The sequence below is a fragment of the Tigriopus californicus genome, chromosome 6 (assembly GCF_007210705.1).
Source record: "Tigriopus californicus strain San Diego chromosome 6, Tcal_SD_v2.1, whole genome shotgun sequence".
NCBI lineage: Eukaryota > Metazoa > Arthropoda > Copepoda > Harpacticoida > Harpacticidae > Tigriopus > Tigriopus californicus.
Genome location: NC_081445.1, coordinates 1,028,616 through 1,052,195, shown reverse-complemented (window position 1 = coordinate 1,052,195; position 23,580 = coordinate 1,028,616). Strand labels below are relative to the sequence as shown.

At 40.4% G+C, this 23,580-nt stretch overlaps 3 protein-coding genes across 3 annotated transcripts; 1 reads left to right on the top strand and 2 right to left on the bottom strand.

Annotated features, from left to right (window-relative positions):
• Positions 1-1,272: 1,272 nt before the first annotated feature.
• On the top strand, positions 1,273-4,788 carry LOC131882234 (troponin C, isotype gamma-like). The gene is made up of 3 exons (XM_059229326.1): positions 1,273-1,826; positions 2,590-2,737; positions 4,192-4,788. Exons 1-3 carry the CDS (start codon positions 1,614-1,616, stop codon positions 4,350-4,352), a joined length of 522 nt encoding a protein of 173 aa, XP_059085309.1. The 5' UTR covers positions 1,273-1,613; the 3' UTR covers positions 4,353-4,788.
• On the bottom strand, positions 4,583-16,345 carry LOC131882233 (uncharacterized). The gene is made up of 4 exons (XM_059229325.1): positions 16,159-16,345; positions 15,985-16,080; positions 12,720-13,025; positions 4,583-4,742 (listed from the first exon to the last, which is right to left on the bottom strand). Exons 1-4 carry the CDS (start codon positions 16,221-16,223, stop codon positions 4,583-4,585), a joined length of 627 nt encoding a protein of 208 aa, XP_059085308.1. The 5' UTR covers positions 16,224-16,345.
• A 1,851-nt stretch (positions 16,346-18,196) lies between these two features.
• On the bottom strand, positions 18,197-22,213 carry LOC131882299 (tetraspanin-9-like). The gene is made up of 6 exons (XM_059229402.1): positions 22,057-22,213; positions 19,460-19,549; positions 19,187-19,378; positions 18,704-18,895; positions 18,379-18,627; positions 18,197-18,304 (listed from the first exon to the last, which is right to left on the bottom strand). Exons 2-6 carry the CDS (start codon positions 19,520-19,522, stop codon positions 18,260-18,262), a joined length of 741 nt encoding a protein of 246 aa, XP_059085385.1. The 5' UTR covers positions 19,523-19,549; positions 22,057-22,213; the 3' UTR covers positions 18,197-18,259.
• Positions 22,214-23,580: the final 1,367 nt, after the last annotated feature.

Here is a 23,580-nt window from a genome sequence, read left to right as displayed (position 1 = left end):
CTGCCAGAGTTTGCCTAAACGTCCCCATAGTGAGTAAACGCCGAGAAGGGAGGAGACTCAGTAGGGCATTTGGTGGATTTTATGAGCTCGTAAATGCATTTTGATGATCGGGAGCTAATTCGTTTGAGGACGAAGAATAGCTGAGCTTGAGATCGCCAACTAAAAGTTAACTACCTTTTTTAGTGCATAAAAGGACTTTCAACACTAAATTCACTTAAATTAAACAATAGCTAGGATGTAGTTTATCAACATTGTGACTTATTCCTTCTGAAGGATTATCTGTTGTATTGACTTCTAATAAAGTAAAGACTCTTTCTTTTCATCGAACTTATCGGCTTGAAAACGAATTTTGGCATCCAAACTTGGACAAGAGAAAAATGATTTGTCAATGTGGAGTCAAAGAGAAAGAACTTTCCATGTTTCAAAAACGTCAGCCCTTTTTGGAAAGTATGATCAAATGTAAAAGATCAATCCTGTGCGTTTTGGGGCTAGCTTCTCAGAGATTAGCCAAATATGAGTTGCAAACTCGAGGGGTGGAATTATCTGGGTCGCGTCTCGTGTCACACTCAAAAATATGAAGCCAAAGAAAGCCAGTGGAGCTTCCTGCGGACGCTCAAGCCACTTAAAGTTTTTGGGAGAACCCATTCCATTCGTACAGTTGATGTCGACATTGAAATATTCAGCTATTCTGGGCCTGCTTCTGGGGGAAAAAACAAACCTATTTGCTAAAGAGAAGGTCTCTTGGGTATTACATTGTAGGTAGAGCTCTAGAGAGAGAAACGTGTCTCCCAAATATTTGTGTAGTGAATTAGAATGAAAACTTTTACATGACATTTGGATGCTTTACTTGGTAGTGAGCTAAAAATTCAATCTTTATGGAGAAGATCGAAACAAATTGTCTGCCTGAACTGAAGCAAGAAGACAGCGAATGTTCACAATTATCAGCAAAAAACTGACTTTACACTAAAGGTTTACCAAAAACAGTGACGGAATAGAACTTCAGAATCCATTTCAATGGCGGACGTCTGTGCCATTTAGGTCATTCCTTGAGTTGAACCCTTTAGAGGTGACCTAAAGAAGCAGTGTCCTTTGCCCTGTTTCGTTGCGTTTCAGATGGCCCAGAAATTCAGTTCAAAATTGAACAATGCCTATTCCAAGGGGTTCTCCAATTTGAGAAGCAACTGTGACCAATCTCATCATTAGAAGGTACGGAGCTGAAGGAAAATAACACATCCATCCCCAAACGGGTGTACTCACGCACGCACTCACGCACGCACTCCCGCGCCAAAAGAGCGGGAATGTCACGGCGAAAGAAAAGAATCTGCCCAACGTTTTGGGGGCCCGACTTTCTTATTCGTTCTCCTCTGTGCCGCTTGTCATTGGCCAATCCTGAAATTAGTTCCCCCAAGTTTTTCCCTGCCTCTCATGTTCACCCTCTCCACTTGAACTATTACTGTACGTCAAGTATCTAGGTACTCGTACTCACAAAGGGTCCGTGCGATTGAAGAGCTAACTAAGTTTGAAACAAACAAAAAAACAGACATATCACTTCTTTTGGCTCGTGTTGTGCCTTGTGTGATCCAAACAAAAGTCAAGTGGCATCCCCAGGGAACATGGACAGCCAAGGCTCTTCGCGAAAATCCTCGACCACTTCCAATTTCTCCGTGTCTGATTACGACACGTGGGGATTGGAGGAGGAACAGGTTCGAACCCTCAAGCGGACGTTTGACCAATTCGACTCCGACAAATCCGGGGCCATCTCTGTAGAAATGGTCAATACCATCCTGAAAATGATGGGCATGCACGTGTCCTCTCGAGCATTGGAGGTGGGTGATCGACATGACTTTTCAAAATTAAGGAAAATTCACTTGCGAAGAACAAAAAGGCAACTCAAGCGACGGAATTTTCAGAAAAATTGCCATTGTGGAAGAAACACATTGTTTTTGGTGACTTTTCTTCATTTTCGAGGTTAGAGAAGCAAACTCGACACATCAAAAATGCTTTCGGCCAATCACTACTGGGAATTCTCCCCCTGGCTTTAATTTTACTGTAAGCGTCCTCATCTTCAATGGGATATGACACATCAACATCTCTTCATAAAAACATTGTATGAAGTTATGCAATCAAATTTAGAAACAAACATTGGAAGAGACATGAAAAAATTGCAAAGGACATCCCAAAAGTATTTAGTCAACTATTTTGTTGCTTTTACCGTTTTGACATTTTTCTTTGATTTATTTAACAATGTTTGTTCAATGCTTATCTTCCATATTTTTATTTTTACGCCCTTACATGACCAAGAGTCGCAATAAAGATTTATCATTATTAAAAGTATGAGCCTATAAGAGAGTATTTTTGGACCCACCCTTATACTATAAAGTATGTCCCTGTGCACCTTCAAAAAGCTACATCAAAGGTTAATTATCTCGCAACCTATGTTTTAACTGCAGGTTAAACTAGGTTAAACCAAGCGTCTCTAAGTTGGCTTTTTTCCTTGACTATGGCGATCTATGAATCAAGCATTTAAGTGAGCCGTAACAAATCAATCAATCAGTTGATGTTCCTTTCATTATGAATGTTGAATTCCAGGATATCATCCACGAGATTGACGAAGACGAGTCCGGATGTCTGGAGTTCCCGGAATTCATTCAGCTGGCCGCCAAGTTTCTTATCGAAGAGGACGAAGAACAGATGAAATGGGAACTCAAGGAAGCCTTCAGGATCTATGACAAGCATGGTAGGACAGAAGTAATGGGCTCACGATTGAAGAATGGTTACTTTTCCCTCGCCCACTCTCCATCAAATTTCCTCTCCATTACCATTGAGAATTGAACAAAAAGATGGGGAAAAAATCAAATCTGGCACTCTGATTTTGGCTTTTGTTGTCCCATCCAGTAGAGGTAGAAAACAGACAAACTTCACGACCAACGCTCTCTATGGGCTTGCAAAATTTTCAATAATCGGAAGAATGGAGAAAAGAATAGTCAAACCCATGTCAGTTTTTGGTACAGCTGTGACATCGTATTGCTTTCATTTCTCCATATCCAAATACTGTTTGCTCGAACGAGCCAGTGATTGGAAATGCTCGACAAATGTTATCCTGGCATAGTACGGTTTGGCTGAGGGCCTTGTCTACACTTTTCTCCCCATGGAATCACGTCAACTGTTTGTTTTTGGCGGTAGTTTGAATCACTTCATATCCCCCTATATATGGAGCATGTAATTTTGACTTGCCCGTACACACAGTCGAGATATAGGGAGAGGCTTTTGGTTATCGTGCCAATGCCTTCCAAAATTACAATACTTAAGGCCAAGATCAGTACTTCCAGAGGGGAGGATAACCATTTGAAATGAATGGAGGTTGATTTCAGGATGTTTGGGAATGTTGGATGGCTAAACACGATAAGAAAAAGATATCAATACCCTTGTGTTACTATAAACAGTAAATATTTGTACGATTTCAAAAGATTCATACCCATTGCATATTAATGCACATGTGGAAACGTTCCCCTGCGTCGTACGACCTTTTGCTTGGAGGGAGCAAGCTTTCAAAAACGAGCAAAACGCGCTCTGACTGCCAGAATGTAACCAATTTCCCTCCAAGTAATTGACCCCCCTGAAGAGGACCATTTCAACTTTGTCTTAAATATTTGTGATGGGTCTCGAACCGGAAAATCAGTTATATAGCTTGAAGAACCTTTTGGTAGGGCTTCCAATTCAAACGAAAGAGGGATGCAGAAATGAAGACCCACGATAAGGAACGAGTTTCATGGCAGCCCTGGTTTCTAGACCTAAAATGGCAGGGTCACGTTTTGCCACTCATTTAAGCGGCTTTGCTTTTGCTTTTGCACCCTCTTTCGCTCGTTATTGGGGCCCTATTCGAAGTCCTCATAGTTAAGGAGCTGACATTTCGATTTGAGTGAGAAATTGTACCACTTTATGTACATCAATGGTATCGGAAGAATGAGATTAATATAGCAATCGGTACACCCAAATTCTGAAGACACGCTTTCGGCACTTGAAAACAAACTGAAGCCAGTAGATTGGATTAGCTCTTCTAGCCTTTAGACTTCGGCTTATAATTTCACTTAAAATGTTGCGGCAAAGTGAGCTGATCATTTTGTTTATCAAAAAAGAGAAAAACTTGGCATTCCACCAGATTAATGGAAAAGCTGGTTCACTCATCCCTAGGGAATGGATACATAACCACCAAAGTTTTGAAGGAGATCCTCCGAGAAATCGATTCTACCCTCAATGAAGACAACCTGGAACAAATCATAGAAGAGGTGGACGAAGATGGAAGCGGAACCGTGGATTTCGACGAATTCATGACCATGATGACAGGAGAATGATACGCTTGAATTCAAGGATCCTCATGTTTAATTTAGATCTCGTTCCCTTATCATCGACAATGCACATGCCACCATGTACTAGTACTATGTACAATATGTCATGCCCGCTTCTTTGCCTTTGCTTAACCTTGACGTCACTCTTTTGTGGCTTATCTATTATTTATTTTGATATCCTTGGTTTATCTGACAAGACACCATCAAAATGGCTTTTGGAGGGGTCTCTGGAATCCTTAGGAGTTAATGAATCCTGGAGGAAAGAGCACTTGCGTCGATGCCGCCAATCGAATTTCACTCGAATTCCCCGTCCAATTGCTCTTGTAAGGAGGGCTCAGAGGCGTGAGCTGAATCTCAACCCATTCATGAGGCTTCTCGGGATCTGCATGGGCATTCCTGGAAAGATAACCGAATGTGAAATACAATTCAACGGTTTCTGATATGTGAACTCTGCCCCTAACAATCTACCTTTGGGGGGAGGGATTTTGTTATTGGCAATTAAATATTGTTTCCACGAGATTACTGAAGAGCATGGAGCACTTGACAAGCTAAATAATGTTCTTTTTAGTTTCCACACAAGTCTATATTTTACATTGGGCCTGATGCATGTTGTGACAGTTTTGCTTAACGGTGTATCGGCCATCTCTAAAGATTGAAGAACGGGACATATATGGCTGTAAGAACGTTTAAGGTAATATTTTCATGTGCTCAAGAACTTCTTTACAAAGATGACGAGGTGAAGTGTTTCAAACAAGCACTTGTATAGCATGTCAAAAAATGGCTCTGTACATACACAAGTTTTAGATTTTGACACTTCAATGTTTTACAGGGTGACGGGAAAGTCGCACCAAATTTAAGGCATGAAATTGCAGGTTTTAAGGCCATTTTACGGACAATTTATCTAGTTGGTGAAAATTTCCACTCTACTATTCACATAATTACATCAATTTTATTCACAAAAATCGCCCTTGACTGCATTAACCTCAAAGGGGGTTTGCTTAGCTTTTTAACATGATGCACATATGAATTTCTCGTCAAAGCCTTCCCATGCAGCCTCTAAAGCTGATTTGAGGCAACTCTTGCCTGCAAGGTAGGGTCCAAGATGTGCTCATACTTTTCCATCATTTTAGGCTTATCTTGACAGCAGCAGGTGTTTCAATTGCAAAAAGTATTGTTGACAAATGGTCAAATAACAAGAAGACAAAAAGTGATTACGTTATACTTTAAGTGACACGAAGGCAGCGGTCGCAGCCCGAAATGGTAACGGTGTTTGAATGAGTTTGAAAGGGTTTAAGAAGTACAAGAGAGCGGTCAGCCAGTGGCGTAACGTCAGTATGAGTAATCAACTAAGGGGGCAGTGTTGCCATCATTTTTGAAGCTTACTTTCTCATTAGTTCAATATTATTTTTAACATAAAGGTGATATTTTTCTATCATCTTTTGGTGGGACCAAAACATACAAACGTTAACGCAAGAATCAGAGTGGCTTTCCCAGCTTTGGGCCCTTGCAACCAAGCTGCCGCAGGCTTGCACCGTTGCCTAGGCCCTTACAACCAAAAGGTTAGGTGCCATCCAAAATCTTGTGTCTAGGTCTAAAATATTGACTCTCAAGAAACGGAAAGTATTGCCCTCTAAGACACTTTGTGTGTCCTCTTGAACTTTTGACAACAATGCTTTCAAATGAATGAAAAAGGTGAAGAAAAGCGGTAAATAATTGTCAAACAGCGCAAGCAAAAGCCTCAGCTGAGGAGACTGTCCCTTAACATTGTGCATCTTAAGGTACTTTCTTTCTTTTTCCTTTCTTCCATAACATAAAACAACAGATGCCCGAGGCTCCCTTGGCAAATGCAGAAGCAGGGCATGTTTGGCAGCAGGCTTTTATGATAAATTCAAATGATAATTCCTACAAAGAACAACCAATAAATGCATTCTTGTCATATAAAAACTTATCCATAATTCCAATCATTAGATATTGGTATCTTTAATTTTTCAACAGAAGGCCCCCATTTTAATGATTTTCAAGGACCAAGATAGAACCTCCTCTTTGAAAGCCAGGCTCTAGAGGACGCTCTTTATGCTCTCTACCTCTGCAAGGGGCATGCTAGTTTTTGTTGTGATTAAACTTTGAGAGTCCATTGCAATGACGGCAAAAAAAACACATCCCAGCAACCCTGTTTTGTCTCTTTTCTTTGTATGCCTTGGGAGACTTGACTGACATCTTGCGTCGTCCCTTCAATCAAAATTGAACGCCAATGAGCCCTCTTAGTACTTTGAAGCTCGCTGCCGCCTGCAGCCTCAATGTCACCCAAAGTGTAACTTTACCCGCAAAAGAGGCTAAAAGTCGAAATTTCCTTAGAATATAAATGCTTTAAGTAAGGTCATCCTACTCATGTTTGTCCAAAAAAATTAATTCGAATTGGTCACACCTTATTGTCACACTTTTTTGTATCCTAATTTCCAAGAGATTCTCTCCCACATGGCTTTGATGGTGCAGACAGGTAAGTTATTACCTATACTGTTTGGGCCAATCTTGTCTTCTCATAATGGTCATTTGCTTGTTTGGTCAAGTCATTGATTGTTGTATAAATGTACAAATTTCCTGGGTTTAAATTCCAGCATGATGAAGATCAACATCTATGTCACATGCTTGGCTTCCATGCTTTTAAAGCTGCTTTGGAGCTAATGCTGCGATGGTTTCAAAGTATAAAGAATACTGCTGCCAATTTTGGCACCAATTTTCAAGGCAAATATTTGAACCATGTGGTGACAGAAGGCAAAGAAACAATGTAATTTCTTAACAAATTCACCCTGGAAGGGTCCGTAGTGAGGTTGTTACACATAACTGCCATCTTTGTTTGACACACAGAATCGTGAATCATTTTTGACACAATAATTCGGCCCTTAATCCTATTTTAGCCAGATCATAGCAGTGCCTGTAGTGAGTGAAGAGGGATCAAAATAGCAAGGGTAAGCTCAGTATCATTTTAAAGGCATTGGACAGAAGTTTCGAAATCCATATAGTACAGCTTTAATCTTTTCTGAAGATCATAAAAGGTTTAACACAATCTTGAGGTACAAGGTCGAGTGTTTCCTCATTCTATAAATGCAGGCAGACTAGCAATGGCAGAAATATGCAAGTATCTTTTTTTCAATTTTAGAATTTGCAAAACTGTTCTTTAGAGCCATTGAAACTTCAAAAGCATGCATTTGAAGTAGCAAGAATTTGCAGACTCCAGTATTTACAACAACTTCTTAGTTGCAGCTAACGTTGCACATAATAGTAGCAGGGGCGAAAAGGTATATGCCAATTTTGAGTCACTCACATTATTAAGACCTGGCAAAAATGTCTGCTGACTCAATTTCCTTAGTTCTTTTTGATAAATTAAAGCTTTTGAATTGGTCATTCAAAACTATGAGGATAAATTGGAAAAAATGACGTTGTCTCACATTAGACCATATTCATAAATGAAGATTCGTCTTTTCTAAGAGCTCTGCTAGAACAGTACAGCATGTTATGATTTTCAGATTGATTTCAATGGACTGAATGAAGCAGAACTCATTAGCAATGAGTCGGAGACCTTAAGACATAAATTTAAGGTTGGAATGCGTACATCAAAGTATCATATTTTTCAAAAGCATTGCCTTTGGCGGCCATGCAAGGCTTGAGCCTGGGGACAAAGTTGGTGAAAATCTTCTTTATCTACCATTGTTCATGGTGGCCCAGGCCTCAACAACTGAAGCCTTCATCTTGCCCACAATGCTGTGCTTGGAGGCACAGTCCTTGGTCTTTGCATGCCCCCAGATGTTGTGATCCAGGGTATTTAGTTTGGGGCTGTTTGGAGGCCAAACCAATTTCGACCAGAACCCTCTGGAGCCCAACCTTTGTTCATGCTAGGCCTGGACGTGGATAATACCCTGGTGGCGGCATGGAGCTGATAAATTCTGTAACCCTAGCTGCAGTGGATGCCCAAAACCATTGGCAATTTTGATGGCAGTCTCACTTTTGTCAAGTTTGGCCACATCCCCCTTTCACAGTATTTCCATGTTTAACAGGCTTTATTGTCTATTTTTAAGCTTAGACCGGCAATATACACGAAAATAGTTGGCAATAATCACATGCAAGATATGTCCACTAAAGACAAAGTAGCTAGACCTCCCATTGACGGGGTTATCGGGGCCAAAAACAAGGCGTAGACGATAATATGGCGCACCCGGTGACAGAAACAAAAAGTCTGGACAAGGTTACGTACCTTGAAAATCTTTTGAATTTGTATCCAGAGCATTTTTGAGCCAAACAGAGGAATGCTTGACGGTCATTTTAAGAAATCTTATTGAAGTATTGATAAAATTTCGCCTAAAATTAAGCATGATTTTATTTCATTGTGGCGACTTTCAATAAACTCTTTCCATACTTTAAAAACCATCTGAAACAACAACAAAAAAAAAACTTGACATGGGTGCTTTTCGTACGGCCATCTTTTTTGAGATTTACATTTGCCATCCAAAACTTCAACAACTACTCATTAAGTTGAAGCGTTATAAGAATCCATCATGTTCATCAATTATCAAATTGTTTTTTCTAATGCATGGAAAATTTTCCACACACAAGGTACTAAAACGATTAGTTGTGACAAAGTTATGTAAGACTTCATGTTAGATAGATTGATTACAAAACGTTATTAAGATAGAACTTGAGAAGTATTTGTTTTCAATAACATATTAAATTATCTAGAGACATACATTTTTGTTTACCTACTATTTTCTCAAATAATCTAAAACAATAAGAGCAATGTCTCGCAAGTGTGAGAGTTGTATCATAAGTATGCTATGCTGTTACCAAGTTACTCTGTGTTAATCTAACGTGCTTTGGGAGAGAGAGAGAGAGAATAAGCAATCGAGTTTAATCTCATCTACCTGTTATATTTCCAGTTTAACACGCCCTATGGTAAGTATTCGCCAGCTCTTTTAAATCATGTACGAACAAAATAGATTAGACATAAATAGTAGTGGTGGTTGTGAGTCCTTCGGTTTCCTACGATTTCCTAGACACCTAATATGGTGAATGCATTTCAATTTTGAAAGAATGGTTACTTACATGATCCATGCTTGACGGAGTAAGGCTTGTTATCCGAACTAGTCCAATGAAAAGTGTTTTGCTTTTTTTTGTTTTATGACGAGTCCCAACTGGAGCCCTGTTCCAGGTAACTAAATGGTTTTTCTTTTAGTGTTTAGTAATATTCTTGTTTCAATCACATTTGAGAATAGCCAAGATTACATATCTTAAACCAAAAAAGATGTTTTTTTGCGAATCTTGATTAATCTTTATTGATCTACACTGTACATTGAATTTTATTCAACATTGTGAGGTGCTGAACTATTGTAGGGTCACACACAACCTTTCAATACCCCTTAAAAATCATACGGTTTTTTATGCCGCTATCACCCCCCACCCCACTCCCAACAACTGGAGATGTTGTTCTATTAAAGGGAAGGATGAACAACTCTAGATTTCTTTGGGATGTCCAAAAATCGTAGATTCTATCTCTCTTGACTTTTTTGTTTGGGCGAGTTGAATGAGCCAAAATGCTGTGAAATTAGCCACCCAGTGGTGGATTAGGATAGCTGATACATTTCCCTAGGAGATGGTAGAACAGGCAATCTGGCGATATGGGACAAACTTGCCCTAGGTTTTGGTCTCGATCCATCTTTCTGGATGCATTTCAACCCTCTGGCTCTGACGATTCTCGTCTAATATTTCTTATCTTTTCATGCCCTTTTAACATGCGAAAAACGGCAGTACGAATAAGTTGATCGACGCCATTGCATGCTTGCCAGAAATATGTGTTTTAACCTATATGGCCCATCTTGATTGTGTCAAGTCGCAAGACAAAAAACCAGTTGTCGACAAGAAGAAATCCTTGCCCCAAGTCTTTGCGTCCCGAAGTTAGACAAGACTTCGAGCAGAATGTCTGATCCGAGCTTGGAAACATCTCAACCAATAATATATAAACAATTGGTGGCACAACATGAGGATTAAGCACCTTCAAGCCACATCCATATTTTGGCCTCAATAAAGGGCATTCCCATTGATGCGCTACAGACAGTGCCAAAAATGAAAACGGCTAGTTGTTTCAAGGTTTAAGTTCAAAGGATTTTCGCCATTACTAATTACTGTAAAGACAGGAAAATGCTTTGTTTTGGAGGTGAGGGTAAATTCTAAACGTTTGGCAAAATGAGTTTTTCTTACAGTAGCGACTCTTTACGTCAAATTTCTAGAATAATTTACTATCAACGGCAAAACAAAATATTTTTCCCGTCTTTACCTGAGTAGTAAATTGGTATTGGTATAATTAACTTGTCAATTTTTAAACGCCGAGGAGTATATTGCTGCAGTTTTCCAATGAGAAAGTTAGTTGTTGTGAAAGCAATAATTCGTAATAGGTAACAATTTTTGGACAGCACTTTATTTGACATTTGTTTCACCATTTAACTTGATTTTTTTCATTGGCCTATGTACTCAAAGTTGTGGCACTTAGGGAAAAAAATATATGTATTTCGCTTTGTGAAAGATTATTTTGAATATAAGTAGTTTGATTTGTAAAATACGAATAGAACATTTGGTTCTCAAAAGTAAAATACTATTAGGGATTATGAGGGAGATGGTTGTAGCGCATTTGACTAATGCGTGACTGAGTTGACCTCGGGTTCATGGGTTCGATCCCAGGTCTCCCAACACACACAAACCCTGCTTCTCTAGTGGATATTTGCCTCGAATGGCAACCCTTGATTCCAGAATGGGTCCCAAATCGCCATGTGCGAACACTATTGAATTGACATTCATGTACCATTGCTGTATATCCAATGAGACATGCTTCTCGCAATAAATATATTATGCGCCCTAGTGATTACATTTCTATAGATAACAATGAATTAAAATAGGCCAAAGTGTTCACGAGGGCGGCAATAATTATGATTAGGACTTGCAGGCCCGTCAAATAATTAAGGCGTCATTTATGGAATTTGAGAGAGGTCACCTGGCAGATGGGTGCTAAAGATAAGTCGAATTGTTCTTCAATTAGATGTCAGTTCATTGACTTTTCAGATATTCTCAGGCAGCTAATTTTGAAATCAACATTCTTATATGTGCGTAGGACCACTTATTCCGAACGTCAGCCTTGTTAGTCAGCCCAAACTAAATAGGGAACAGCCATGCTAGATAGCCAAACACACTTCCCATGAATTGTTATGAACCACAAACAACTAACTTTATGTGGACTTGAGCCGGCCTAGAGCTCTACGGAGAGAAAAATCACTCAAACCACGCCACTGGAGGCATTGTTTTGAACATATTTTGGTAATCGGCCCTAGGGTTTCGGGACGATCTACTTCCATTGAGTTACACACTTTCAACCAAAGCCATTAAGCAAGCCATCGACCAAGAGGGCTAGAATTCTACATCAACCCATTGGCTCCCTGAATTCGGAAATTCATTTTGAGAATCACGCAACTAAACTTGTTCCGTGTCATTAGGGCTGGTCAAGTACTCGCGTTCATGGACAACTGACGTTATTCGGTAAGAAAGTCCGCAAAAGAAAAAAAAATCATGGTGTGTCATAATTCAAAAGTATTTTGGCCATGTAAAGTGCTTGAATGAGCCGTTCTAAGACGCCCTTGAATGTAAGGCTGGTGAGGGATCATCATTAAAAACGCAGTGGGTCATCTAATATATAAAATTGTCGAAGAGACCACGACAGCAAGTTATACAAAGCTGGTGCCCGATTTAAAACTAAAGCGGATTTCCAGCCTTACTTTATTAGTTGATGGAATTTTGATGGAATTCGCTATTAGCGTGGGGAGACGCTTTTATCTTTGTCTTGAAACAAAGCCCAAAACATACTATTGTCTGGTGGAAGCGAACTTGAATTGGATTCAAAATATTTCGGTGAGCCTGACCCTGTCTTGGCAGCCATGTTTATCGCTTGGGAGAGAAATCGATATTGATGCTTTTCGTCACAGCCAACAATGTAACATTGGCCGCACACTAGACTTGTCGAAATGTTTGCCGACCTTTTAGAGATAAACCACAAGGCATCGAGGATTTCAGATTCTATCATTTATCTATTATACTCATGAATTCCAGGGATTTAGTTTATCAAGGAGAGACAATTGACAATTGGAACTTCTATCCTCAAAACAAGACTCGAAATTTATGAGTTCAAGGTTGTCGTTTAAAATGAAAGCATGAGTCTCGAGTATCTGGACTCGCACAAACACTAATGTTATGAGCCTAAAATGCTGTTATGCACTCCCATCATTGAGAGACGGTGCTACTCATGTAAATGCACTAGGTCCTAACATAATACAATCCTCGTACCTTGAGGACAGGAAGTTGGATTGTTGTGTATCCACCACACTGCTTGAAATGGAAGGCATCTCGCTGGATCTCCTTAGCCTGGCGTTTGGCGGCTCTTGATGATTGGACACTTTCCTGGTCTTCCTCCGGTAATGGAGTTGGGGTTTGATGATCCCTTGGGCTCCAGTCACGGTAGTGGCCAAATTGCTGAAGGCACTGCCCGCAATCAGACTCCAACTCTGAATGTCGTGCTTCTGCTTGAGGCTCGTGAGAGCGAAACTCACGACAATGCAACCAAATACGATGAGCACCACCAGTATGAGACTCCTTGAAAAAGAGGTCGTAATGGCCTACGATGAATGATATCTTGGATCATTTGGGTGGGTAGCTCAATATTTTTTTTTTTGATTTACAAGTGTCGAACGGAATCTGGGGGACATTTCGTTTTGCAGTGCCGAACTAGGGATGTGAACGATTCCCCAAAATGACTCATTTGAGTCCTTCGAGACTTTTCGTGGATTTGTTCATGAGAGCCATCCGAAAAGGCTCGGCCTGAATTGAACGATTTTACACAATTGAGGCTACTTTAAGATCCCTTTTTTTTTTAACAAAACAGTCCTTCGAATAGTATGATGAAGATTCCAAATTGTTTAAAAATATTTCTTAAATGACTCGAGTCTTTTGCGTCATATCAATGACTCATTCCATTACTCCAACCATTGCAGGGAAATGGATTATATTCCTGTCTGAATGATTGGCACATCAATTGATGATTTGATTCACACAAATTGAACTGTCAAGTCTCAAGGAATTGATGCTGTCCTCGACTCATGGATAGGGACGGGAAAATTGTGGAAAAATATTTTTTTTTGTCACTGAAGATCATCTTTTTGCACATTTGCACTTTTCACCTTTATTTGCAGCTTTTTATTATCATTTTGCACTTTTTTGCACATTGTTTTAGTTGAAAACAGAACATTCTTCACGTTAGAATTGGTTTCAAAGTTTGAAATCAAACACTGCGGCCAAAACAAAGACATGAAAAGCTGAGTTTTGAGCAATCGATGTGTTATGTCTACATGTGACGGTGTGTGAATGACATTTATTGCTGAGAGATGGAGGTATATATAGGTGAATGGAATTGAACTATGGCGAGTAATGAGGGATGTGGAAGAGTAAGCATATATGAAATAACGACGGATGACTAGGATACAACATCTCCCTTGGGGGGGGGATGGGTTGACAATAGGGTGGTGCGAGGAATAAATATATATGTATATATCACAGACGATTCATTTTCCATGACTAGAATGAGTTTGTTGGCTGACTAGGTTACATTGTTGCATAATACAGTATTTGACTAGTGGTAGATATTTTGACTAGAACACCGCCCTGACATTTGACTAGTTGAAGGTTTCCAAGGGCTAATTAACCCTCACGACACCAGGGCTTGTCCATGAATTGTCCATGAGGATCACGTCCATCTGCCGCATCACGGGCCTTCCGCACGCATCACGGACCGTCTGTTGCATCACGGGCCTGCCGCACGCATCACGGACCGTCTGTTGCATCACGGGCCTTCCGCACGCAACCACGTGTCCTCCAACGATTTTGGTCCACACGCTGCATCCACGGACCTTCGCTGCGACCGCGGACCTTCGCTGCCAACACAGACCTTCGCTGCAACCGCGGACCTTCGCTGCCAGCACAGACCTTCGCTGCGACCACGGACCTTCGCTGCGACCACAGATCTTGGCTGCATCCTTGGATGATCATGACTGCCGAGGCCGGGGTGGGAGGCAGGATCTTCCGCCGAATCGGCGGCTTCAACCGACTGTGCCATGTTATGTCTACATGTGACGGTGTGTGAATGACATTTATTGCTGAGAGATGGAGGTATATATAGGTGAATGGAATTGAACTATGGCGAGTAATGAGGGATGTGGAAGAGTAAGCATATATGAAATAACGACGGATGACTAGGATACAACACGATGTCAGATATTAAATTGTGCAGGGCCAAAGTACTTCTTTCTTGGTTGAGAAACGAGGAAGAAAAGATATGAAACAAGCTAGTTTCAAGGCAAGAGACAAGTTAAGCAGGGCGCTAAGATAGCTAAGCAGCCCACGAAACGCAACATAGCTGCTTTCCTTACCTCCACGAGGCTAACAATATTCTCTAAATATTCTAATATATTTCAACTTTTCTTTAGTTATGTCAATGTAGAAACCAAATCACTGTTGCAGATCTGCACTTGGGCAAAAATGGAAAAATAAGCAAGGGGGGAGCAATTTTTGACCCAATTTAAACAAAATCATGTAAATCTGGTCCAAAATGGAGGCAAAAGTAAGGTTTTTTAAGAATGCGCTTTTCAAATGTGTACTATTTTGAAAAATAGACTTGAATATCGTTTCCTTTTTCATTTTATTTGCACCTTTTGTTACATTATTCGGCCTTTTTTGCACCTTTTGGGCTTTTTTTTACACTTTTTGTCTCTAAACGACTTTGCTGTTTTGCACATTTTGCCCGTCACTACTCATGAATAGCGCAATACTGGTGCCGAAGTACGCTTTAAATGTGAAGGCCTCTAAAACTGGAGGAGGGTCTCAAAAATTTCGGTCTGTGGCTCGAAAATTAAGTAAATCCCCTTTTCTAACGCGTATGAGGGTCAACTTAGAGTTTTAATGTTTCGAAGGACATGAAAACAAAAACAATAAATCATGGAAACATGATGTCAATTTAAGCACTTCTATGGAAATCGAAATACGTATTCGATTGAAAATCTCGTAACAAAAAGTCGTTGTCAATATCTTACAGGTCCGTAGGTGAACGTAGTCCTTCATTGTGCTTGCAACCTATTTTGTTGAAAAATTGATGATTGGCTTTTGAAGGTACCATGTCCCCTCTACAAGATGATTGGAGGCTTCACTCTCATAAATAATACGTACTTGAACCAAAATATTGTCCAAACTCTTTGTAGTCGGCTAAATTATTGAAAGATGCTGATCATGTGTAGTTCACATATATTTCGAAAACTTTAAAGGGTGCTTTCTGAGGAGAATGACCACGCTCAGTTCGCCTTCGAAAATCAATACCAAAAGAACCGCATTTCTCTCACCTTCACAAACTCTCGCATAGTTTAAATTTTATTTCATGAGCACCTTTATCTCGGATGGCGATTTGTAGAATTCACAAGCCCACGACAAAGGTCAGCATTGTTCTTTGAACGTGGCTTCTCGATCCCACATTGAAGGCACTAATCACAAACAATGGATATCTGCTTACCAAAAGTACCACGAAGAAAATATCTCAAACGTATCCGAGGGCGGTTGCTTGAAGCAGCATGTATGTCCACAGCAGTATTGGTCCAAAATCCGACATCTACGTAAGTCCATTCACATATTAGCCGTGAATGAAAGGTTCACCCCATCAGAATCGGCAAAATTAGGCTTTGCTTACCTGTACAAATAGGTGAAGTTGCCCAAAGAGAAGGTGCACATGTAAAACAGATTGGTGGTTGCCATTCCTGTTCTGGAGCCTCTCGGAACAATGGCCTTGGCTGGAATCTCGTTCTTTTTTCGTTCATGGGACAAGTGAGACCTTTCCTCCCACTCCCAAGGAACATACAACGAAAGAGAGACGGAGAGAGAAAGAGAGAGAGAGGAACAGGTTGTTCCACATCGATTGGAACGTATTGGATCTGGATCAGAATGGAAAGCCACTTGGTCCGCCGCATCGTGGCCACTCTCTTTCTGTGTGGAGACACACAAAGAACACCACATCACATTACCTGTCAGGAATAGAAGTTATGGTACCCACCTAACAGGAAAGCCAACTTTGTCCCGCAAGACAAGTGCTCCATTGAGTAATGCATGCAGCGTGGTGTTTCAACCAAAAGGACCGCGATATTTCACAGGGTGGAAATGTGTTTGTCGCTTTGGACTTTCGAGCAGAGTGTGCTTTTTGTATCATAGCATTGCTGCCATGTTCCTTGGCACAATGCTTGTAAACTTTTTATTATTTCGGAGTCAGATGGCAGCTATCTCACTCGCTCAGCCTGCCATCTGGCGATGAGTGTCCCCTTCACTCTCATCATTAATTAGTACCTCATCCTCGGGAATGTCAGCTGGTTCGACCAGTCGCACATATTAGCCAATAACGCAGCAAATCATGATTGAATCTGAATACTGCATGCAGCTCGGACTTGCCTAGTCCAGTATGGAATGCAAATGATGGAATGCAAATCACTGATGTCCTCCATCTGGCTGCGACGCAAGCTTTTAAGCTTTCAAACCGGTCGGCCCTGTCAAGTTTGGTCCCCGTTTGACTTTTTTCACGTCAAACAAGACCTTAAAAATCCTGTTTTGTACTAAACCGAGCACCAACGCTTTATAATCTGCTACCATGCTCACTTCGACGATTCTATTTTACTAGATGATCCATTGTTAAGTTTTAAGCGACATTTAGATCGTTTTTTATCAACCATCCCAGACCAGCCTTTCGTTCAAGGGTGCCCTAGAGCGGCAAATTCGAACGCATTGTGACCAAATCTTTTATCAATTGTGACTTACGGGGAGCTCATTCTCCTGCATCGGTATATCAAACCCAAAAAGAATATTTAAAAAAAAACAAAAAAAATCTTTTCTGACCCAAAACAAAACAAACAGGGATCAAACTTGGCAGTACTGGTTTGAAAACTAGCTGGGTGGGCAGATTGATCATATCAGCAATACAACACAATGACTTAAACTGCCCTTTAAAGTGATGACGGAAATGCTCAAACACGCCTTGGCAATTCTCTAGCTGGCTAAATCAAAAGGAACCACTTTGGATTTATTACTCTATGGAATTCTAGCCCAAATGAAACACTTACATACATTAAGACCAAAATAAAAATTAGAATTTTCAAAAAACCTGATTAATGAAAATTGGGAACATGCTTATTCAGCACTTACTTAGAATTTATAATCGGATCCAGTTTCCCGCTACTTAGTTATATCGGATCAAATGACCCAAAGTTCAGCTTTTAAGCTCCAAAATGCCAACTGTTATCTCCTACCTTAAATTGATAAAAAAATCAACAATATTGCCATGGTAAAAGATTAATAATCTCAAAATAGTCCCAAATGCTATATTATGTGACTTAAAACATACTAACAATGCACGTTTTGAAAATATGTTTTAAAATCATAAACAGTACACACACTTAGTTTTGCAGATTGGCACTTTACTTGAAGATTTTGTTGAAACTGATCAAAAACAGCGTCTTGCAAATTTCCCGTAAAGTGATCAGTTTAAGGGATACGATTATTTTTCAAAACAATACAAATATAAGTTGCAGAATCGAATTGGGCAAGGCTTTCGTGATGGAATGCATTGGACGGATGTAATCCATGATATAAGCCGTTAAAAGGTTATCATCAGATAGGGAGAGAGACTGAGAGAGAGAGAGAGAGGAAGCCGACGAGAAAGAACATGATTGAATAATGGGACTGAGTGATTGAGTACGAGTTCATTTATTTCAGATAAGTATGATTATTTCTTCCATCAAAATGGGTATTTAGACATTGCAACACGTGACAAAGGCAGCCGCCAAGTTCAAAATCTGAAATGTAAATTAGCACACATGGTACGAATTGTCCGATTTACACAACAAGTCAAGTGAGCCCGTTTCCTTACCATGACAACGAGAATACCAATGCATCCCCACAAGATGAATTCTTGGTTGTTACTGATCAGGGTCTCAAGTTTGCCGTAGCAACCAGTCAGCTTGTCCGCCCATTCCTGACTACCAGGGTTCCTCCGACAATCATCCACATTTTCAAAGCCTCGATCCTGACAACAACTGGCCGGGACTTTGAAGTCGTTAACAGGAAAGTTGCCCGGGTCCACCCAGTTCGTGTAGTTACTCACTCCGCAGCATTCGTACTAGAAAGGACGGAAAATACTTGTTAGTGGGCGTCGGCTTGAGGTGTGGGCTCGGGTGTCCATGTGGTGCTCTCACGGTTTTCTGCATCGAATCCCAAGATGTTTCGGTATTGCTTTCACCATCAGGCTGGTATTTGGTCAGGGATTCGGTCAGACCATTTTCAATGATGTTGGCGTCTTGGTCGTATCCAAGGACAGCTCCGGCAATAACTGCTCCCACCGCCACCACCAAAATCACCATATAAATGGTCAGAAGGCATTTGCTTTCCTGGAGAGGAAACAACACAGGTCTTCATCACGCGTAGGTACGTGCATGGCGTAAGCAACCATACTTCAAGTACGGCCACGCCTAAGCTAGACTCTTGAGTGTACTCCGAGTAAGGCTGAGTGTACTAAATCAATGCTCCGCAGAGTATAAAGCTCGCCGTACTTGAGGTTGGGTGGAAGGCTGCTTCACTGATAAAAGTGCTGGCAGTTAACTGCTCGCTCAGTTTGGATCAATAGATCGCGGGCAATCGGCTATCTCTCCCGGGATTGACCTCTAAGAACATAATCATACCTTGATGGCGCCGCAGCATCCGAAGAAACTGGCCAGGATCACGATTACACTAATGGTCATGAGAAGGATGGAAGCAGTGGAGAACACCGAGACCACGACATCGTTGTTATCCAAGTCGCTGAAGAGGTCATTGAGTAGCCCGCCATCGAGGTAGGCGATGACGGAAAAGGCCAAAACCACAATGCCTACCACCTACAATGCATTTGGTTGAGATCGAAAGCATGAATTAGTAACGCAGAGCCTCGCCCAGGATATTTGACAAAGAGCGCTTACGAATACTAAGAAGTTAGCAATGAAGAGGAGGTATTTGATGATACTGGAGCAACAGTTATCCATGTTGAAAGGTTAGCAGGTCACGCGTTTCTGAAAGTGCTCCAACTTAGTCATGTTTGCATTGGAGATCAATCACGAGCGGGGAAACAAGAGATAAGGCAGTACTACTAAGTCTTTAATGACCCAACTAGTATAACAGAGGTGAAGATGAGTAATCTCACAAAGTGGAAAATGTCACCCAGTGACCGTGATCACCCGGGCTGTTCAAAACATGCAAATCCAGTGTTTTCCCTATTTTCCGATTTTTTTAGCTTTTGCCACTTTTTGCTGTTTTCTTTGCATCTAACACCGTTCGACAATGAAAAGTTAACTTTGGCCATTGATTTGTATCCCTCTTTCCTTAAATAAATGAAAATGCTCAAAACATTATTTTTTTCTCTTACATTTACGTATTCTTTTTTTATGTTGTTGCGTTCCACAAGCTCTCTCGGTTACATCTCATCACCTTTCAGCATCACAATGCTTCAGTTAGTATATGGCCAATATATCAAGTCGAAGGCTTGTTAGCTCAAAAAAGAATAATGGTGGTGACCAATTTGATCAATGTGTTATTATTTAGGAAAAATCATTCAAAATTCACCAGGACGCAAAGTGTTTTTGCTCATAGCAAAAATAAAGGGTTGCTTCGGTATTCGAGTTTTGATGCATTTTCTTTCTAACCGCTATATCTTATTCTATCCTAATTTTATGTGTAATTCTGTAAACAGAGCCAACAATTTTCGATTTTTCTTACCCTCTCTGTTGCATTTAAAAGCCCTTATTTTGCCAACCTTAATTGCAAATTCTGAAAGCCTTGGGGCCTTGGTGATCACTGTTCAGTGATTACTGATTAGTATAACCCTTGCGGTGTCGGTCGGGGTTGGCCCTTCAGTTTACTTTAGTCTCTGATAAGAAGCTCATGATGACTGTGGCCATGTTGCTGATGATGATGACAGCAGCAGCACTTGGAGAATATTCGTTATATACCTATACTTAGTCTTCAATGCCGTTGTTTTTCCCTATGTTTTTAAGACAGGAGCGAAATTCCGAGTATTCCGTTGGGATGAATCATTTGGCTTTTGGGCTTAGACTTCGCTTCAAAGCGGATCAAACTTGATCAATACGTTTTACTCCACGTGATTCCATGTGTTTGCGCTTTAAAACAACATCCTCCTGGATTCCAAATCCCAAAATTGTTACGAGATAAGACAATAGAACTTGTCACCTCCCACGTGACCGATAGGATCTTTGTCGTATCCACGCCCATATGCATTTGACGACGACAAATCTACTGTTTATGACAAGTTAGTAAAGAATAAGACGACCTCTTACCCACGCAAGCAATTTCAACGTTTGGATTAATAACAAAAGAAAAGCTCATTTCCGCGCTCTGTTGCGGAACAAAATATGAATTGAAAGCATTGAAAGTGGCTAATGTTTACCGCTTACTTTGGGTTCATATTACATTTGAGGCCACGATGAAAAAAAAAAAGGTATCCTGAACTAGTGCTTAGGGGTTAGTGTGTTGCATCGTATTATTGGCTAGTAGATTGACTTATGAGGCAACACACGCCCTCTTACCACTGCTTAGAATAGAGACTAAACTTTTCATTAAGCAAAAACATGATCTCGTGTGTTTTATATGCGTATATATACACTTTCCTGGCCGATTTTAGGGCGACAGCACCTTCAAAAATCTTGTGCTCAGTTTTTGATAGAAACTCATAAATTTGTTTGTTCCTTTGTGAAAACCGGTTTTCGTGGGAATAAACTTGACGCTCCTCAACTCAAAGGAAAACAATCGCCATTGCTAGAAACTGACTTTCACGGTTGGCTGGTAAGGAGATTTCCACAGCTCAAATTCATCTTTTGAACATTTCAATGCCGAATTATTCCTTGTCCACTTGTTTTTTTTTAATTTGTTTTTTCACGGGCTTTTCTAACCGCTACAGGGAATGTAATCCCCAGTACTAGGAAAACTGCCTAGCTTAAAGCTAATGTCTACTTTTCACAAAGTTTGTTAAAGTTCGGATTTCAAGAACCTCAAACTCGTTTACCTTTTCATGTCAACTTCTTTGAAGAGAATCGGGAACAAACCCTCGCTCTTTTGAAAACGTTTTTACGAAAAGGGCGAATTCGTCCGAGCTTCTACACGCCTCATTTTATAGACTTCATGCGAACAAAGTATCGGCCATCAAATAAATGGTTATTCTGCAATGACGCTCTGACTGATTCCTTGAAAAAATGCCCAGAATTGCTTCGGGATCTTGACACACTTCCTTAATGGATTATGCTTTCCAGTGCATTAAACAACGGCATGTCAAATTCATCAAACAAAAGTTACCAATGTTAGACATGTAATTGTGCCCGAATCCTTTGATTGTTCGGTGCCCTCAATTCTAAAACCGTGCTCGTCTGGCGGTAAATTTAAAGTGCCTTGTTTTGTTGAGTCAACTGAGTAATTGGTCTTCCGAAATCCACTACATTTTACCCATCAATAGCACATGTGGAGAATTTGGATGCACGGAAATGCACTAATGGAGGGATTTGTCTCTCACCTATTAAGTGTCTCCAAAATGTAACGATTGTTCACAATGTAGATAGATCTCTGTTGTTCGAAATGAGCCGCGCTTATATTTTGCAGGTTTTTGAGTTCTCTGGCTCCACCTCAATACTGATAGACTGATCTGACTTGCCTTCCCTTAAAGACTCAAACGTTATCAAGATGCTGACGACATTCATGATGTCATGGCATTGATGAGTCTTAAATCTGGATAACTAAATGTCTGTAGCACAGAAAAGCTAGAAAAGAAGGAAAAGGATTTGGAAAAATGACATTGTCTCATTTCATTCAATTTTGGCCCCACTTCTTTCAAAAACCGTGCTCTGTCAACTTTTCGTACGAAGCTCTTTTTGGGGTGAATTAAAAAACGAAGCTTAAAAATGACAATCCAAACAACTCAATTGAGTCAGGGGGGAAAATTTTCATAGGACCAGAATTTTGATTAAATTCACATTTGACGATTTCATAATAATTTTTTCATTATTAATGTTTCGGAAGAGGATCAATACAAAAAAGTCATCATTAATGGTGACTTTAACATCAGACTTGACTCGAGTAATTTCTCCAACTCTCTAGTATCTTGAGCAACTGAAAAGTCATTGGGCGCTCTGACCCCGGAATCCCCAGACACACCTTCTTGTAGGGCGGGGCGTCTCTGTACTTGATCACATTTTCATGTCAGAAAACATAACATATCACGTCAGGGACTAGTAGAAATATGGGCTGTGAGCGGATTTTTATCTTCATGTTATATTTAGATAATATGAGGTTCAGACACTTAAGATTCAATGCAAGTCATTTTTATAGCTTTTGATTGCAACGTGTTGCATACCAAAGTAAAAATCTAAAATGAATGACCTAGAGGAGTAAAATGAAAAGGTTTTCGTCTTGAAGTGCTGGGAATATCATTTTCAGTAGCGATAAGGAAGTCCGGAAATAAAGAAAAACATAAAGAAAAACAAATAAATAAACTGGGACAAGTTAATTCATTTGGCCATACCTTTTGATCATGCTAAATGCGATTTTTGGATAAGATGAATGATGTACAAAGTCCATATCTCTAGAGGTTCGAGTTTGGGTTGATCCAGCACCAATAACAGCTTCTAATTAGTCCTCAAAATGTTAGCCACCTTCAAATGTCCAGAAACCGTCTCAACTACTCTTCAAATTCAAAGCCAGCGCTAGTATCGTACTACGAACCCTGACCTAGATTCCCATCATGAACCTGCCCTAAACTGCAATAACTCTTCAGCTCTTTTGGATCTCGTACATACGTACATCTCCCTAATTTCCTCTATCGTCTACACCTTTGGCTCCGAACCCCACTCTATCCGCCCTCAAATCCGACCACAATGCTGCCTTCCCTAAATTTCCCTTGCCATACCTATCTGTGCTCCAATATGCCAACAATGCATGGACCCATTTTACAAGCAGAACAATGTTGCGAACCTGGCCTTTCCGGAGGCAATGTCCTAGACACAAGTTGTCCTTCCCGTCAAGGACTTGCCACACTTGTTTG

Bases quoted from the DNA above. Each gene is read 5' to 3' on its own strand.
- LOC131882234 (XM_059229326.1), top strand. From the start codon at position 1,614: ATGGACAGCCAAGGCTCTTCGCGAAAATCCTCGACCACTTCCAATTTC. The intron at 1,827-2,589 runs GTGGGTGATCGA...GTTGAATTCCAG, and splicing joins TGTCCTCTCGAGCATTGGAG to GATATCATCCACGAGATTGA. The intron at 2,738-4,191 runs GTAGGACAGAAG...ACTCATCCCTAG, and splicing joins CAGGATCTATGACAAGCATG to GGAATGGATACATAACCACC.
- LOC131882233 (XM_059229325.1), bottom strand. From the start codon at position 16,223: ATGGCAACCACCAATCTGTTTTACATGTGCACCTTCTCTTTGGGCAAC. The intron at 16,081-16,158 runs GTAAGCAAAGCC...GGACTTACGTAG, and splicing joins AACTTCACCTATTTGTACAG to ATGTCGGATTTTGGACCAAT. The intron at 4,743-12,719 runs GTACGAGGATTG...TTATCTTTCCAG, and splicing joins TCCAACTTCCTGTCCTCAAG to GAATGCCCATGCAGATCCCG.
- LOC131882299 (XM_059229402.1), bottom strand. From the start codon at position 19,522: ATGGATAACTGTTGCTCCAGTATCATCAAATACCTCCTCTTCATTGCT. The intron at 18,628-18,703 runs GTGAGAGCACCA...CGTCCTTTCTAG, and splicing joins GGGATTCGATGCAGAAAACC to TACGAATGCTGCGGAGTGAG. The intron at 18,305-18,378 runs GTAAGGAAACGG...TTTACATTTCAG, and splicing joins TTGGTATTCTCGTTGTCATG to ATTTTGAACTTGGCGGCTGC.